This window comes from Myxine glutinosa, chromosome 4 (genome assembly GCF_964187855.1).
Source record: "Myxine glutinosa chromosome 4, kmMyxGlut1.1, whole genome shotgun sequence".
NCBI lineage: Eukaryota > Metazoa > Chordata > Myxini > Myxiniformes > Myxinidae > Myxine > Myxine glutinosa.
Window position 1 is genome coordinate 151,871,080 of NC_136264.1, and position 18,292 is coordinate 151,889,371.

Consider the following 18,292-nt stretch of genomic DNA (forward strand, 5'->3'; position numbering starts at 1 on the left):
GCAGTTGAGGCAGTTGAGGCAGCTTGAGGTTGGGGTGGGCATTTAGGATCGTGGAGGCACCCGATGACGCTGCAGAGTGTAATTTGCTCTCCCCTATACAGGATGGAGCATCAAGTTGAAGTTCCTCAGCAGGAGTTGAAGGGGGAGCTCGCGATAATTTAGTTAAGTCCAGCTCAGTTTCCATAGCGCCAGATATGGTGTTGAGCCAGTCCTTATTTATTTTGAAATTCCCCAACATTCCAGAACAAACCCTTTGTGCGTATAAGGAACTGCTGGAGATAGTTGTATTTACTTTTTTTTTATCCTCTTCAACAGACGCTTGTATGTTTTCCATCCTCTGTTGAGGCTTCCATCGGAATTTGTGCATGTCCTTCACAGAGTAGATGATGAAATTTGTGCATATTTACTTTACTTACATCACTACAATTCATTAAATTGTTTAATTGCAGCCTGAGGAGGACACGTTATTGTAGCAAGAATGGTTACTTTTAGTTTTCTTGAACCCAAAATTAAATTGGGCCTATCATAATTCTAGAGCAATAGGCCACAATGCATGTGACGACAATGTGATGGTCACAACACATAATGTCACCAAGGGAGAAGTTTGGATTATACAGTAACTTTGAATTAAATGGTGTTTAGTGGCTCTTAGACGCGTTACACCTTGATGTCCTAGTAGTGGTATTCATACCTACAATGCCTCTTGAGGAGAAATTGGGGTTAATTAGAAATGAGAATGGAATAAAAAATGTTAAAAAATTGTGTGATTTGATTGATGACATTTGCGGAGCTGTTCCTTACACGACATTGCAGTTGGGCGATTCCAGAATTTTGGAAAGTAGACGAGTGAAAGTTGTATTGACGAGTTCGCAAATTCAGATATACAAATTTCTCTCTAATTTTTGAATGTTGAATTTTTTAAATTTAAAAATGGCAGGTGAGAGCACATTTTAATTCAAGGGTGAGATGGAGGAGACGTTCATGCCAACAGTGCCACAAAGCACGGACCAGACATGATGAGCATATTCAATCAGATAATGAAACAGATGTGGGAAGACCTGGCCAAGCGCAAGGCCGAGCTCTGCAGTAAAATGGAAACAGGCCAGGGCAAGGTAACAATGGGCCTACGTGAGGTAGGATCTGGCCTTGGCGAGGTGGAAACTGTCCAGGCTGTATTGGCAGCGAGCCGGCCCAAGCTAATAGTAAACCAGGTCTAATTTATGATTAGAGTGTAGGTTGGCAGGCCAAACTTAGCATAAGGTCAAAGTGGCTCAGGACAAGGCTGCAAGATGAGCCAACTTAAAAACGGATATGGAGTTGGACTGAGTCACAGGCTCAATGTGCAGCCAAAACTCCATGCAGTCATTTGCAGAAGGAACAACACGAGTAAATGAATACCGACATCTTGGCACAGAATGTGTCTCCATGTGGATGAGGAATAATCTGACATGACGAGGTGGCCATCGAAGGACCACAAGAATAGAGGACAGTTGCATTTTGTAAAAAGTCAGATATATACATATATATACATATATATGTCGGCGTTAAAGCGTTAAAGTGGTGCCCGGAACAATCTTACACTCTCCGTGTCAGGATTGCTGGTCTTTCTGTCTCACTCAAACGACATATACCAGGCTAGCTTCAATCTCTCCTTCTTGCAAACAAACATCATACACTTTTCTGCTCTTTAATTTAAGGCCTGGGCTTGATGAGGGCTATATAGTCCGTGCCTGGAGCCTCCAACGTTAAAAAAACAAGATTTATCATATTTTTTGGCGTGATTTCACAATCCAATTGCTTTCGAATAGAATATGGTGCTGGAATTTTACCACACAGTTTTTTTGCCTTTATTTTTCCACACATGAAATCTTGCAATGGTGGAGTGATTGTAGATATCTATATGAACTTTTACAGTACAGTTAAAACTTCGATACGATTGGTGATATTTCACAGAATGGTAGACTTCACAAAGTTCAGCGGCAATAACTTTATCTTCCTAAGGTGACGCAGACGATTTCAAAAATTCCCATAAACTTAAAACGATATGTTAGGAACTTCTTTTTGAGACATGTTGGAATTTGTGCCTCATGTTTGTGAACGAATGAATGAATGATCGTTTTAAGGCCATTTTCCCCGCTAAAGTGGGGGTTAGACTTGCGGGCCCCATGACAATCATGGTTCCCTGTTTCAGGCAATGTTTTTATGGCCGGATGCCCTTCCTGACGCCAACCCTTGGTCGCCTCTTATGATGCGCAGGGATACGGTGTACCTATTCTAAACCGGGGTACACACTGGGATCATTCATCCCAGCAAGCTGGTACTCAATTTGCCGACCTCGGAAGGATGACAGGCTGCGTCAACCCCCCTGGCGTTAATTCAGTGATCGACCGGGATTCGAACCCAGGATCCGAGGATCCCAAGCCGGCACCCTAACCGCTAAGCCAACACCATGTCTGTGAGATAGCAAATTCTTAAATATACGTGTGTTTTTCTGTATTTTATTGTCACCTTTATTTTCATCAATATGCTTAATAGTGGCATGAGGGTTCCATCTTTGTTTGCCATTTGGCTGGAAGACACGTCAGCGTCGCAACATTACTGTTACCATAGGTGTGAAAAAGTTCACGTGATTGTTCGGACCGATGGTTAATTTTTACCGATCACCATTTGGTAATCTTGAGGTAATAGCGTGAACATGATCACTTGCCAGTTGCGGCATTTAAAAGTATTTTCTGTAACTCTGTATGTAGTCAGGGCCCTTAGGGATATTTTGGTTCAAATTCTTCCTAAAGCATCAAATTTGGCGCAGATGTTGCCCATGCCATACTCTTTCGATTTTTGACGGGCACCAAGGGCGGTATGATCCGGGGACCATACCGGTCCATCCCGCCATGTCACCTGACCTATGACGTCATAATTAGGACATGCATCCAATCACATGGCGTACTATAAGTGGTCAAAGTTCAAAATGAATCGATCGAAAAATGAAGGCAGGGATCCATTTTTAAGGTTTTCATAAAATCCAATATGGCCGCCAGGTCACATGACCTATGACGTCATATTTCTGACATGTATACAATCATGTATACATGAACCCGGATCATGATCGCACAAAAATTAAACACAAGGATATGACATACAGTTCATAAAACATCAAAATCCGTACCTTTGTAATTAGACTGATGAACTGCATATGCCTGAAAATTAGGAAATAGACATGTAAATATTTCCTCTAATTGTCAAAAATAAGGTCAGAGTTCGATTACCCAACCCAGAAACATAAAATGGTGAACCTCGCAAAATCTTGACAAAAAACTCAAAAACCGACATGTTTGACTCAAAAATGACCTTTAAGATGACCTTGAGGATTGACCTTGACCTCGAATCATCAAAATAACATCATAATTGGATTCCTCGACCTCGAAAACCCCTGAAAAGTGGTATCATACATGATTCCAACCCTTTTGGTTATTTAACTGATTTTCCTCTAATCCGGGTGGCGGCCATTTAGTTATTAGTATTTCGCCATTTAGTATTTCCATTTAGTATTTCGTTTTTCGCCATTTAGTATTTCGCCAATATGGGGCCCCCGGGGGGGGGGGGCGCCCGTCTTGGCGCCCGTCAAAAATCGAAAGAGTATGGCATGGGCAACATCTGGGCCAAATTTGGTGCTTTTGGAAGAATTTGAACCAAACGGCCCCAAAATATCCCTAAGGGCCCTGACTAATGAAACCCTCATAGAATAAAAAACGACTTGGCCAAAACTATTTTTCTGCACTCCTAAACTGCTGCATGAAACAAGCTGAAAAGTTTTGGTTGTAAACTATATCTGAGTGTGCTGAAAACGGAGTGTGCTGGAAACCTTCTACTAAGTTGAGATGGCCACCTCCAACTTAGATGTTTACTTTATGAGAGTGGAGAATTATTATAAGAAGTGGCTGAATTATCATACCTGCTAATGCACGCTTGCACCGCTGGACAGAATAACTTGAAAACTGGATGTTATGGTGAAAAAAACTTAAGCAAACTCCCGGAAGTTGTACAACACAAAACAAAGTTGCCCCCATTGCTGTTCTCATAGGGAGAGGGTGCTTCAACTTATTTTAAATTTGAACAAAGAGCTAAGAATGTGATAGGTAGGCATGAAGTCAGTAACAACTATAGCTTTATAAAACCATTAATGCTTTTTACACACATCTCAAGCTGGTCCAATGTACAGTTTTCAAGCCGCAAGAGGACATACGAGTACTTACGTGGGGTTGCCACATATCTGGCGTGAGTACCACTGCTTGCAATTGGAAAAGTACTTTTTGTCAGTCCCCTCCACATGCTGTACTGCACACACATTGGACCTATGGGGAGAGAGACCTCTTAATATAGAACAATGTTCATGACAAGAATACCTACTTTTGAGCTGTCTTGTCTGGGTTGGATTCCCGACCCGACTATATACCGATGGATCCATGCTTCGCAGGCAGGGTGTGACATCAAAAGTGTGCCCTCCTTTGGATTGACGTTAAGCCCCAAATTTATGCTATGAACTACAAGGATACTCATCAGCAGATTGTTTGCGCGTTCCACAAAGTATGTTACCTTCAGGCTGAACTTGTAACTGACTTCCATCCAGTCCAATGAATGAATGATCGTTTTAAGGCCATTTTCCCCCACTAGAGCGGGGGTTTGCCTCTAACAGGGAACCATGATTGTCATGGGGCCCGCAAGGCTATGTTTTTATGGCCGGATGCCCTTCCTGACGCCAACCCTTAGTCACCTCTTACGATGCGCAGGGATACGGTGTACCTATTCTAAATCGGGGTACACACAGGGATCATTCATCACAGCAAGCTGGTACTCAATTTGCCGACCTCAGAAGGATAACAGGCTGAGTCAACCCCCCTGGCGTTAATTCAGCGATCGACCGGGATTCGAACCCAGGATCCAAGGATCCCAAGCCAGCACCCTAACCGCAAAGCCAACACCAGGCTAACTGCTAAGTCCAATATGCATATGAATAGGATCAGAAGAATTATTCCAGGACACAGAGACACAGAGATAGAGAGAGTGTGAGTGAGGAGACGACTGTGGAAGATAGTGAAGTAAAGGGAGAAAGAGGAAGAGAGAGAGAAAGAGAGAGAGATGAAGTGAAAAAGAGAGCGGAAGAGTGTAGAGAGGAGGAACGAGGGAGAGGGAGAGAGTGATAGAGATAGAGATAGAGATAGAGATAGAGATAGAGAGAGAGAGAGATAGATGAAGTGAAAAAGAGAGCAGGAGAGTGTAGAGAGGAAGAACGAGGGAGAGGGAAAGAGAGAGCGATAGAGATAGAGAGAGCGATAGAGATAGAGATAGAGATAGAGATAGAGATAGAGATAGAGATAGAGAGAGAGAGAGAGAGAGAGAGAGAGAGAGAGAGATGAAGTGAAAAAGAGAGCGGAAGAGTGTAGAGAGGAGGAACGAGGGAGAGGGAAAGAGAGAGAGAGAGAGGCAAATAGATCGCTCCTTTCTCCAAAAAAGGGGACGAAATCATAAAAGTTTTTTTTTTTAGTCTTGGCCAAAGGATGAACACTTGTGGAAGAGCTAACCTTGGGGTTCAAAAGTATTCCATCACAACGATAGCTCCAGCAGAAAGATTATTTTGGGCAGGATAAATAAGACGTTACCCTATCCGCCTATCGCTTCTGTTGATGAGATGAGGGTTATAATTAAGTCCAGACGAAGTATGTCATCCCAGTGATTCTTCCAGTGAATTTCCTCACCCGGGGACCCTGCACATGGCACTTCAACTGGACTTACGCAAATCATCACAACATGAGAACCTTTTGCAAAGCTCTTAAAGATGTACTATATTGTCCTCAATCATGAGGTTCATCCATCGCCTTAATGCCTTTTAATGGAATTGTCTTGATGGGAAAATCGAAGATAGTTCCCACTTTGGAAATCTCCTCAATATACAGTGGAAAAAATGAGATATCAATATGGAAGTCATCCATCCGATTCCACAATTTGTCATGCAACAGAAATTGGCTGAAGATGAAGAACCGAGTTTGGATGAAAATGGCAGTGGGATAAAACAACTTTCAAACAGACACTTGGCTTGGACTCAATTCATTCTGAAATGTGAAGGTATGGTTGGTGAAGCACTCTTCTTCTTATGCTTCACAGAAATGCTTCAATGAATGTGGCATCAGGAGACCATACTGCGAGATTTGAAAGACGCATCGTTGATCTATAATTTGTATTTGCTTACCTGACAAAGGTATTTGACTCAGTAAACAGAGAAGGCCTTTATCAAGAGCAGCACTCGTAAAAGCAGGATGCCCTCAAAAATGTATCAGCGTGATCAAACAATTTCACGATGGAATGCCAGGTTGGGTTATATAAGGTGGCAATGCCTCCGAACCCCTCAGCGTGTCAAATGGAGTGAAGCAGGTATGTGTCAAATGGAGTGAAGCTTGCTCCGACTCTTTTTAGCACACTATTTGCAGCAATGCTGGTTGACACTTTCCACGATTGCCTTTTCGGGGTGTCAATTCGATTCAAGGCAGATGGTAAACTATTTAACTTGAAACGGCTGCGACCTAAATCAAGGGTTTCGGAAGAAATAATACGAGAGTTACGCTTTGCTGAAGATTGTGCACTTGTTGCTCACTCTCAAGAAGATATGCAGATTAGAAACTGTCATCCCGATGTCTTGCAGGCAGGGCGATTCATCAATGCGTGTGCTTCCAAAGATTCCACGGTGTCCTTGGTATCCTAAGCAAATGACAAATTTCTACCCTAACTGACAGAGGATGTTGCATCAGTGGCAGTCATGTCCTCAGCCACAATTATGCTACCCACAACCTTCTGCTGCATACAAAAGGAGAAAAGGAAGATGTTGCATCAGTGGCAGTCGTGTCCTCAGCCACAATTATGCTACCCACAACCTTCTGTTGCATACAAAAGGAGAAAAGAAAGATGTTGCATCAGTGGCAGTCGTGTCCTCAGCCACAATTATGCTACCCACAACCTTCTGCTGCATACAAAAGGAGAAAAGGAAGATGTTGCATCAGTGGCAGTCGTGTCCTCAGCCACAATTATGCTACCCACAACCTTCTGCTGCATACAAAAGGAGAAAAGGAAGATGTTGCATCAGTGGCAGTCGTGTCCTCAGCCACAATTATGCTACCCACAACCTTCTGCTGCATACAAAAGGAGAAAAGAAAGATGTTGCATCAGTGGCAGTTGTGTCCTCAGCCACAATTATGCTACCCACAACCTTCTGCTGCATACAAAAGGAGAAAAGGAAGATGTTGCATCAGTGGCAGTCGTGTCCTCAGCCACAATTATGCTACCCACAACCTTCTGCTGCATACAAAAGGAGAAAAGGAAGATGTTGCATCAGTGGCAGTCGTGTCCTCAGCCACAATTATGCTACCCACAACCTTCTGCTGCATACAAAAGGAGAAAAGGAAGATGTTGCATCAGTGGCAGTCGTGTCCTCAGCCACAATTATGCTACCCACAACCTTCTGCTGCATACAAAATGAGAAAAGGAATATGTTGCATCAGTGGCAGTCGTGTCCTCAGCCACAATTATGCTACCCACAACCTTCTGCTGCATACAAAAGGAGAAAAGGCAGATGTTGCATCCACTAGATTTGGCCTCGCCATCAGGAACCAAAATCTTGAAGGAACCCGCACGGGGGAAAACGCTTGCATTCAAGCACCCATCATTGATGGAAATCAGCAAGCTATGCAGGTCATGGATAAATTCGTCCACTTTGGAAGTGCTCCATCAAAAAATGTTAAAATAGGTGATGAAATACAATCTAGGATTTGTAAAATGAGCTCATCATTTGGAGAGCAGGGAAATGGACTCTTGGTCAAGAGAGGACTCGTTCTCTCTACCGAACTGATGGTGTACGGAGCTACTGTATTAACTGTACTTATCTATGTTTGCGAAACCTGGACAATGCACAGTTTCGACTAAAGAAAGGTCGACTGTTTTCATCAAACTTGTTCAACAAAAATAACGAACACACAATGGTAAGTTAAAACCCTTGATATAGAAGTTCTCCAAAAAGCAAATATACCAACACAAAGCTCTGCTGAGATGGCCCGGCCACCTACCTCCATATGTCCAATGAATGCTTAACTGAGAAACTTGGCCCGGCCACCTATCTCCATATGTCCAATGAATGCTTAACTGAGAAACTTGGTCTGGCCACCTATCTCCATATGTCCAATGAATGCTTACTGAGAAACCTGGCCCGGTCACCCATCTCCATATGTCCCATGAATGCTTACTGAGAAACTTGGTCTGGCCACCTATCTCCATATGTCTAATGAATGCTTACTGAGAAACTTGGTCCGACCACCTATCTCCATATGTCCCATGAATGCTTACTGAGAAACTTGGTCTGGCCACCTATCTCCATATGTCCCATGAATGCTTTCTGAGAAACTTGGCCTGGCCATCTATCTCCATATGTCTAATGAATGCTTACTGAGAAACTTGGTCTGGCCACCTATCTCCATATGTCCAATGAATGTTCACTGAGAAACTTGGCCTGGCCACCTATCTCCATATGTCTAATGAATGCTTACTGAGAAACTTGGTCCGGCCACCTATCTCCATATGTCCCATGAATGCTTTCTGAGAAACTTGGCCTGGCCACCTATCTCCATATGTCCCATGAACGCTTACTGAGAAACTTGGTCCAGCCACCTATCTCCATATGTCCCATGAATGCTTACTGAGAAACTTGGTCTGGCCACCTATCTCCATATGCCCCATGAATGCTTACTGAGAAACTTGGTCCAGCCACCTATCTCCATAATGTCCCATGAATGCTTTCTGAGAAACTTGGCCTGGCCACCTATCTCCATATGTCTAATGAATGCTTACTGAGAAACTTGGTCTGGCCACCTATCTCCATATGTCCAATGAATGTTCACTGAGAAACTTGGCCTGGCCACCTATCTCCATATGTCTAATGAATGCTTACTGAGAAACTTGGTCCGGCCACCTATCTCCATATGTCTAATGAATGCTTACTGAGAAACTTTGTCCGGCCACCTATCTCCATATGTCCAATGAATGTTCACTGAGAAACTTGGCCAGGCCACCTATCTCCATATGTCTAATGAATGCTTACTGAGAAACTTGGTCCGGCCACCTATCTCCATATGTCCCATGAATGCTTTCTGAGAAACTTGACCTGGCCACCTATCTCCATATGTCCCATGAACGCTTACTGAGAAACTTGGTCCAGCCACCTATCTCCATAATGTCCCCTGAATGCTTTCTGAGAAACTTGGTCCGGCCACCTATCTCCATATGTCTAATCATCTAATGAATGCTTACTGAGAAACTTGGTCCGGCCACCTATCTCCATATGTCCCATGAATGCTTTCTGAGAAACTTGACCTGGCCACCTATCTCCATATGTCCCATGAACGCTTACTGAGAAACTTGGTCCAGCCACCTATCTCCATAATGTCCCCTGAATGCTTTCTGAGAAACTTGGTCCGGCCACCTATCTCCATATGTCTAATCATCTCATGAATGCTTACTGAGAAACTTGGTCCGGCCACCTATCTCCATATGTCCAATGAATGTTCACTGAGAAACTTGGTCTGGCCACCTATCTCCATATGTCCAATGAATGTTCACTGAGAAACTTGGTCTGGCCACCAATCTCCATAATATGTCCCATGAATGCTTTCTGAGAAACTTGTATTCTGAGCTGAAGAAAAGGAAGGGAGGCCAAATGAAACGCTCCAAATTGACTTCCTAAAATTAACATTCAAGTTGTGCAATATCGATATTAGCAACATCACAAAAGATAGGAAACCTTTTGGTGTATAACAATACACATCAAGATGCTGAAAAATATGGGGTGGGGGGTGGGGGTGGGTGGGGGACAAATGAAGGTTATCCCCCATCTAAAACCATGATCTTTTTACCCCCATTAATTTTTACCCCCAAAGGCCCATTAACATGATCTTTGTACCCCCATTAACCCTCCGAAAGGCCACCCTTTCCAAGTTTCCAGTTTTTCCTTTCTGAGAGTTTGCTTCTGTATCCATATATTGTCCTCCCATACCCCTCATTCTTCCACACATCCCTCATTTCTCCAAGTTTCCATATATTTTGTCCCTCATCCCTGCTGTTGTTGTTTTTCGCCTCTCTTTCTGCTGTTTCCTTACGTCCTGATCTCTTCTCTGTTCTAGCTCCTCCATGAGCCTCGACATTGTAAAAAAAAAATTTTTTTTTTTTTTTTTTTTCATTTGTGTGTTCGCTGGATTTATTTATTTATTTAAATAAAACACATTTTTTACTTTAGAATATTTTCCCTTCCTTAAATCTAATCAAATCTCCGATCTGTTGGGAGAGATAGGTGTCATCTTCGAATATGAAGAACAAGCATGTTTGGATGTATGTATGTATGTATGTATGTATGTATGTATGTATGTATGGCTGGTTGAATGGATGGATGGTTGAATGGATAGATGGATGGATAGATGGATAGATGGATAGATGGATGGATGGATGGATAGATGGATGGTTGAATGGATAGATGGATGGATAGATGGATAGATGGATGGATGGATGGTTGAATGGATAGATGGATGGATAGATGGATAGATGGATGGATGTATAGACGGATGGATGGATGGATGGATGTATAGACGGATGGATGGATGGATGGATGTATAGACGGATGGATGGATGGATGGATGTATAGACGGATGGATGGATGGATGGATGGATGTATAGACGGATGGATGGATGGATGTATAGACGGATGGATGGATGGATGGATGTATAGACGGATGGATGGATGGATGGATGTATAGACAGACGGATGGATGGATGGATGTATAGACGGATGGATGGATGGATGTATAGACGGATGGATGGATGGATGTATAGACGGATGGATGGATGGATAGATGTATAGACGGATGGATGGATGTATAGACGGATGGATGGATAGATGGATGGATAGATAGATGGATGGATGGATGGATGGAGGGATCGATAGATGGATGGATGGATGGATAGATGGATGGATGGATGGATAGATAGAGATGGATAGATGGATGGATGGATGGATAGATAGAGATGGATGGATGGATAGATGGATGGATAGGTGGATAGATGGATAGATGGATGGTTGAATGGATGGATGGATAGATGGATGGATGGATAGATGGATAGATGGATGGATGAATGAATGAATGAATGGATGAATGGATGGTGCGGTGTTATAGTTTTGTTTATAAAACTTTTGAAAGCCCAACATTTAAAAGTTTCAAGGGTCTAATTTAAGAAATACCGAACGAAAGGGAATTTACAATAGTTAGCCGCAGTACTCGCTTTACAAATGACGTATTTTGGACACGTCACATTTATGGCTTTACTTCGATACGTCACATCCAGATACCATACAAATGTGGAAACACAAATTGTTTAAATTAAATCGATGGGGGAAGCACCAGGGCGCAGCTACAGAAAAAGCAGCTTTTTGTGGTCTTGCAAGATGACGTCATAATGAAGCGATAGTCGAGGAACAATAACAAGTAAAAGGTGCAGCATTAATGACTAAAGGAGCGCGGGAATGGGAGAGCGCGTCCCCAGCTCACCCATGTTTGCTCCCACGGATCCGGCTGTGCAGGAGGATCTTGTCGAAGTACGAGGCGGTGCAGGTACAGCAGAGACAAAGGGACAGCGCAACGGCCACGAACAGGCAGGTGTGCAAGCCCATGGTTCCGCAGGGGGGACGAGCAGGTGTAGCTTCGACTGTGGCAGGTAAGGAAGTCAGACAGTACGTGAGAGGACTCGATTGAAATGGCCGTGAATGAAGTGAGAGACGTTTACCGCGTTTCGCATGACATTCGGGTGTGCGCTGTCCCCTTTTATACCAGAGCGGTTTCCCTTGGTGGTGAGGAGGGCGGGCTCCATGTCCACGGACACAGGCTGACATTGGACGGACACAAAACTTGAGCGACCCTCCTTAACTTCATTTGTTTTGCTTCGATACGCAAGGTCGAAAACATGCACAGAGTGAGATGACGAGCCTGGTTGGAGAATGGAGGTTGGAGAGTTTTAAAAAGTATAAAATCGTCAAGGTCATCGATTTATTACGTACTCACGAAGGGTGATGATCGCAGGAAGTGTAGGAGAAGTTGGAGATAGGATTACTAGGTATGGGAAGGGGAATGTATGAAACATACGTCAGTATTCAAATTTGGGCGGCAGAGGGTGATTAAAATATCGATATATCAGCAACAATGCAAATCTCGATAAATAACTAGAAAGCATCTGAAAATGCAAAGCCTGCCCATGTCCGTTTGGATGTGGACGTCTTCTTCCTGCGTCTGCTCAAAATAAGAAAAACGGGTCAACAAAAAAATACAAAATGAAAGTTGATTTTATGCAACCTTGACCTTTCAGGTTTAGATCTAAAAGAATATTCAGCTTCTACCTTTTGATTGGTGAACCAATTCTTTGACCCAATATGCAAATTCTTTAAATTTCCGGTCAATCAGATGAAAATTGCCAATTTTATGTGATGCTGACCTTTGACCTTTTGACCAAATTACTAATTTGTCTTCTCCATATTATAATAAAGCTTTGTTGAAAATTTTATGTCAAAACTCAAATGGTAAAAACGTAACAGCCCGGACTGACAAACACACACACACACACACACACACACACACACACACACACACACACACACACACACACACACACACACACAAAACTCGAATAAATATATAAACGGTAATATTCTGTCCGACCCTCCTTTTTCCTGATCCCCTGCTCTGCTACCTCCAGGTACTCCGCACAATTCCTTAAGCACACCCTTTCGGCAAGGCCAAGCGTATTTAAAGGAAGCATACTTTTGCACTGACATCGTAAAATTGCCTTCCTATTCGTCATGAGTATTGTTAACTATTTTAACTTAAGGTCAAACTGGCGCATGAGTTAAGGCCTCATCATGTGCACCATGTAATTTCTAAATAATACATAGTACTGAAGTGTGGTGCTGCGCACACACAACTTGCTTGCCAAAGAGGTAGGCCACAACGGGTTTGTTAAAACAAAAGAGTCTTTATTTCGAAAGCTCGAACTGCAGCACTGAGCGGGCTCGAGCTTAGAGCCCGCATATATGTGCCGAGGCCACGCCTAGTCCCCGGGCGTGGCCGATCGGTCGAAGGGCGGGGCATGTGCCATCGGTCCCCGCCTGGGCGCTCGCGCCACCAACTGGTGCACGGAATTATTACCCCTTGTGCCCGCCACACGCGCCCCCCCCAGAATTCCCGCGCACCTGAAGGGTGAGTTTGTGGGGAAGCCGGATGACCCGGCCGAAACGCCCCCTGGCGATGCGTGCAGGGATGGGGGGTAGTGGGCCGGCGGGGCTGGGGGGTGCCGGGGGTCCGACCGCCGGGGGGCGGCCTCGACGCGGAGGCAGAGCTGCTGGCGGGGGTGCCGGGGGTCTGACCGCCGGGGGGTGGCCTCGACACGGAGGCAGAGCTGCTGGCGGGGGGTGGTCTGGATCGAGGTGGGCCGGCTTGAGGCGGTCCACGGAAATGCGATCCGGGGCACCGCCGATATCGACCGTGAAAAATTTGTCCCTGGTCTCCAGCACGCGGAAGAGCCCGTCGTACGGGGGCCGTAGCGGTGCCCGGTGGGCGTCGTGCCGGATGAACACGTACTTTGCCGTGCGAAGCTCCGGGGCGACGTGGGAAGGTGGGCAACCGTGGTGTGCCGTTGGCACCGGGGCGAACCTGCGGGCGGTCTCCAGAAGGGCGGAGCGCGGACCAAGGAGCCGTGGAGTCGGGGATAAATTCACCCGGTACCCGCAGTGGTTGCCCGAAGACCAGCTCCGCCGAGGACCGCGCAGGTCGTCCTTGGGCGCCGTCCTGAGGCCCAGCAGGACCCAGGGGAGTCTGTCGACCCAGCCGCCGTCGCGGAGGCTGGCCCGGAGCGCGGCCTTCATGGAGTGATGAAAGGGCTCGCACAGGCCATTGGCCTGGGGGTGGTAGGCCATGGTGCGGTGTAGTTTCACCCCGAGCCCTTGCGCCACCGTGGCCCAGAGCTCTGAGGTGAACTGTGGGCCGCGGTCGGACGAGATGTCCGAGGGGGGCACCGAACTGGACAACCCAAGTGGCGATAAAGGCTTGCGCCACCTCAGCCGCAGACGTCGCCGCCAATGGGACGGCCTCCAGCCACCGTGTGGTGCGGTCGACCATGGTGAGGAGGTGGGTGAATCCTCGCGAGGAGGGCAGAGGTCCCACCAAGTCGACGTGTACATGGTCGAATCGCCGCTCGGGCACCGTAAACGGGGTCAACGGTGCCTGGGTGTGGCGGTGGACCTTGGCGCGCTGGCACGCGAGGCACGTCCTGGCCCAGTCGTGGACGTCCTTCCTGAGGCCATGTCAGACGAACTTCGCCCCGACGAGTTTCTGGGATGCCTTCGTGCCAGGGTGGGACAGGCCATGGATGGCGTCGAACACTGGGCGCCCGCCGCCAGCCAGCGGGCATGATGGGGCGAGGCCGGCCGAGGGAGAAGTCGCATAGGAGGGCCGTGCCCGCGGCGTCGAACGGCACCTTGGTGACGCGGAGGCCCGTGACAGTGGTCCGCAAGGCCTGGACGCCGGGGTCGGCGGTCTGGGCCTCCGCCATCCGGGCATAGTCGACCCCGAGGTGGACTGCATGCACGACGGACCGGGAAAGGCAATCCGCCATCGGGTTGTCCTTACTCGCCACGTGACAGATGTCCGTCGTGTACTCGGACACGGCAGAGAGGTGGCACTGCTGCCATGCCGACCATGGCTCGGCGACCTTGGCCATCGCGAACACAAGGGGCTTGTGGTCAACGAAGGCCGTGAACGGGTGGCCCTCCAGCAGGTGGCGGAAGTGTCGGACCGCCAGGTGGAGCCCGAGCAACTCGCGGTCAAAGGTGCTGTACCGGCGTTCGTGCGGGCAAAGCTGCCGGCTAAAAAACGCCAGCGGTTGCCAAGCACCACGCACCCATTGCTCGTGCACCGCGCCCACTGCGTAGTCTGATGCGTCGGTGGTGAGGGCCATCGGTGCATCGGGCGCCGGATGCGCCAGCATGGTGGCGTCAGCCAGAGCCAGCTTTGCGCCCGCGAACGCCACGGCCATCGGCTCCGACCATGCGATGTCACCTTTGCCCGGCTTGCCCCGAAGGGCCTCGTGCAAAGGGCGGAGGAGCCGGGCGACGTGGGGCATGAAGCGGTGGTAAAAGTTTACCATGCCCAGGAACTCCTGGAGCCCCTTGATCGTGCGGGGCCACGGGAAATCCCTGACCGCCTCCACCTTGGCCGGTAAAGGGACGACCCCGTGCTCGGTGATGCGGTGCCCCAAGAAGTCGATGGTGGCGACACCGAAACGGCACTTGGCGGGGTTGATGATTAGGCCATGCTGGCCCAGGCATTCAAAAAGCGTGCGGAGGTGGAGCAGGTGCTTCTCCCGGGACGCGCTCGCGACTAGGATGTCGTCCAGGAAGACAAACAGGAAAGGTAAGTCACGCAAGATGCTATCCATAAGCCGCTGGAATGCCTGGGCCGCATTCTTCAACCCGAAGGGCATCCTTAGGAATTCGAAGAGGCTGAAAGGGGTGATGACGGCCGTCTTCGGGACATCGTCCGGTTGGACGGGGACCTGATGGTAGCCCTGGATGAGGTCCACCTTAGAAAACACGGTCGTGTTGGCCAATTGGGCGGAAAAGTCCTGAATGTGTGGGACCGGGTAGCGGTCGGGGGTGGTGGCATCATTGTGCCGGCGGTAGTCCCCGCACGGCCGCCATCCCCCGCCGGGCTTCGGCACAATGTGCAGCGGAGAAGCCCAAGCGCTGTTGGAGCGCCGTACGATTCCCAGCCGCTCCAGCGGGGCGAACCCGCTTTTGCCACGGCGAGCTTCGTGGGCTCGAGTTGGCGTGCCCGGGCATAGACCGGCGGCCCGACTGTGGGGATGTTGTGCTCCACCCCGTGTTTAACGGCCACCGCTGAGAAGGTGGGCCGCGTGAGGGCCGGGAAACTGGCGAGGAGGCGGGTAAAGTCGTCCGCTGCCGGAAGCGTGCAAACTAAACTCGCCGGGACGGAACCTTCCAGCAAGCCACTTGGCAAGCCGCTCGGTGAGCCGCTCAGTGAGCCGCTCAGCGAACAAGCGAGCGAGCTAAAGGTTTCGGCCTGGACGAGCTGTCTGCGCTTCACGTCGACCAACAACCCATTCGCACATAGGAAGTCCGCACCAAGCAATGCCATTGGCACGCTGGCGGTCACGAACGACCATTGAAAGCGCTGCCCTCCGAACCGCAGGGAGAGGCAGCGCTTCCCGAATGTGCGGATGGGTGTACCGTTGGCGTCAAGCAACGCGGGGCCCCGGCCCGCGGTTCGCTTGTCGGACGTGGAGGCCAAGATGACGCTTACCTGCGCTCCTGTATCGCAGAGGAAACGGCGCCCGGACAAGGTGTCCATAATGAACAGGAGGCTGCCGGAATGGCCGACGCTCAGGGCCGCTAATGAGCACTGGCCTGGTCGTTTCCCGACTTGTCAAACGAGCATGGCGGGCGACACGTCCTAGCCTTGTGGCCGAACCTGGCATGGAAATAGCAGCAGGCTTGCGGTGGCGGGGGCGGCGGCGGCCCCGGCGGCCGCGGTGTTCTCGGCGGCTGTGGTGGTGGGCGGGGCGCGGCAGCGGCCACGAGGGACGCTGTAGCCTCTGCCCCGGGATCCACGACGGCAGCACCGTAACTCGACCACGTGTCGCAAGCCGCGTAAAACTTGTCTGCCTCTACGGCCAGGGCGCGGGGTTCCCTTATTTTGGAACCGGCCAGCGTGAGGCGTACCTGTAGAGGTAGCTGGCGTAGGAAAAGCGCCTGGAATAAGAAATCCGGGGCTTGGTCACCCAGCAGCGACAGCATAAAATCCATCCGCACGGATGGTCGTGTGTCGCCGAGTTCGGGAAGGTCCAGGAGGCGGTCGGCCCGTTCGATCTCCGTGAGGCCGAACGTGGCGATGAGGAGACGTTTGAGCGCCTCGTACTTGTGGTCGACCGGCGGGTGCCGCAGGATGGACACGACTCGGGCGGCCATGCCGGGCCCGAGGGCGGCGACCACGTGGTAGTAACGGGTCTCGTCCGCCGTTATGCCTCGAAGCTGAAATTGCGCTTCGGCCTGCACGAACCACACGTCGGCCTGTGCTTCCCAAAACTCTGGGAGTTTTACTGCGACGGCGTTGGTGGCTATGGCGCGTTCGGTGGTCAGCAAAGGCTGAACCAATAGGGGTCACCAGTGAAGTGTGGTGCTGCGCACACACAACTTGCTTGCCAAAGAGGTAGGCCACAACGCGTTTGTTAAAACAAAAGAGTCTTTATTTCGAAAGCTCGAAGTGCAGCACTGAGCGGGCTCGAGCTTAGAGCCCGCATATATGTGCCGAGGCCACGCCTAGTCCCCGGGCGTGGCCGATCGGTCGAAGGGCGGGGCATGTGCCATTGGTCCCCACCTGGGCGCTCGCGCCACCAACTGGTGCGCGGAATTATTACCCCTTGTGCCCGCCACAGTACAATGCATCTATCTAATTTAGGCACCACAAATGTAGGTGGAATGATGAGAACCATTTGATTACCGAGTCAGTTGCTTCATGTATTTCTGCAAAATGGACCCCATGGATCTCCCCTCTGGGCTGAAACTGAAATTTAAAAAGCGATTCTTCACCATTGGGAGATAGGGTCAATAAACGATATATAGCACGATATCTCAAAAAGTGACAGACGGATTGGGACAAAACTTGCTGGACAGGTTGGATGTGTGACAAGGACGAATTGATTCGATTTTGGTGAAGATGCAGATTGCATTAGGATTAGATTATTTTTAAAGTGAATCTTCACCGGGTTAAGTGACAAGAACAAGCTGATTCAATTTTGTTTCAGATGTCTCTCCGACTCTCTTGAAAATCCTCTCTATCTCTTTGCTGATGACTCCACTCTCTGCCGCTCCATTCCTCATCCCTCAGATGGGCATTCTGCAGCCTCCTCACTCTCTGCAGACCTGGACAAAATCACAGACTGGTCAAACAAGTGGAACATGTCTTTCAATCCTGACAAATCTCACACTCTTACTATGTCTCTCAGAAAAGATCGACTGGACAACCCTCCCATCTACTTTCTCAACAATCCTCTCCAAGAAGTTCTGTCGCTCAAGCTTTTGGGTCTCACTATCTGCCATGATCTTTCTGGGGAAAACCACATTTCCAAGCTGGCCTCCAAAGCCAGT

The 18,292-nt window shown here is 48.5% G+C and overlaps 1 protein-coding gene across 2 annotated transcripts in view; it reads right to left on the reverse strand.

The window, feature by feature from the left end:
• Positions 1 to 11,926, reverse strand: part of LOC137425417 (transforming growth factor-beta-induced protein ig-h3) — a 59,500-nt gene extending 47,574 nt beyond the window's left edge. Inside the window, exons 1-2 of one of the 2 annotated variants that reach the window (XM_078776629.1) lie at positions 11,631 to 11,926; positions 4,254 to 4,352 (exon numbers count right to left, since the gene is read on the reverse strand). In XM_078776629.1, the coding sequence (XP_078632755.1) occupies positions 4,254 to 4,352; positions 11,631 to 11,752 (221 nt within the window). In that variant the 5' untranslated portion in view covers positions 11,753 to 11,926. The remainder of the gene's footprint in view (positions 1 to 4,253; positions 4,353 to 11,630) is intronic. The other variant, XM_068113841.2, reaches the window with a different exon arrangement.
• Positions 11,927 to 18,292: the final 6,366 nt, after the last annotated feature.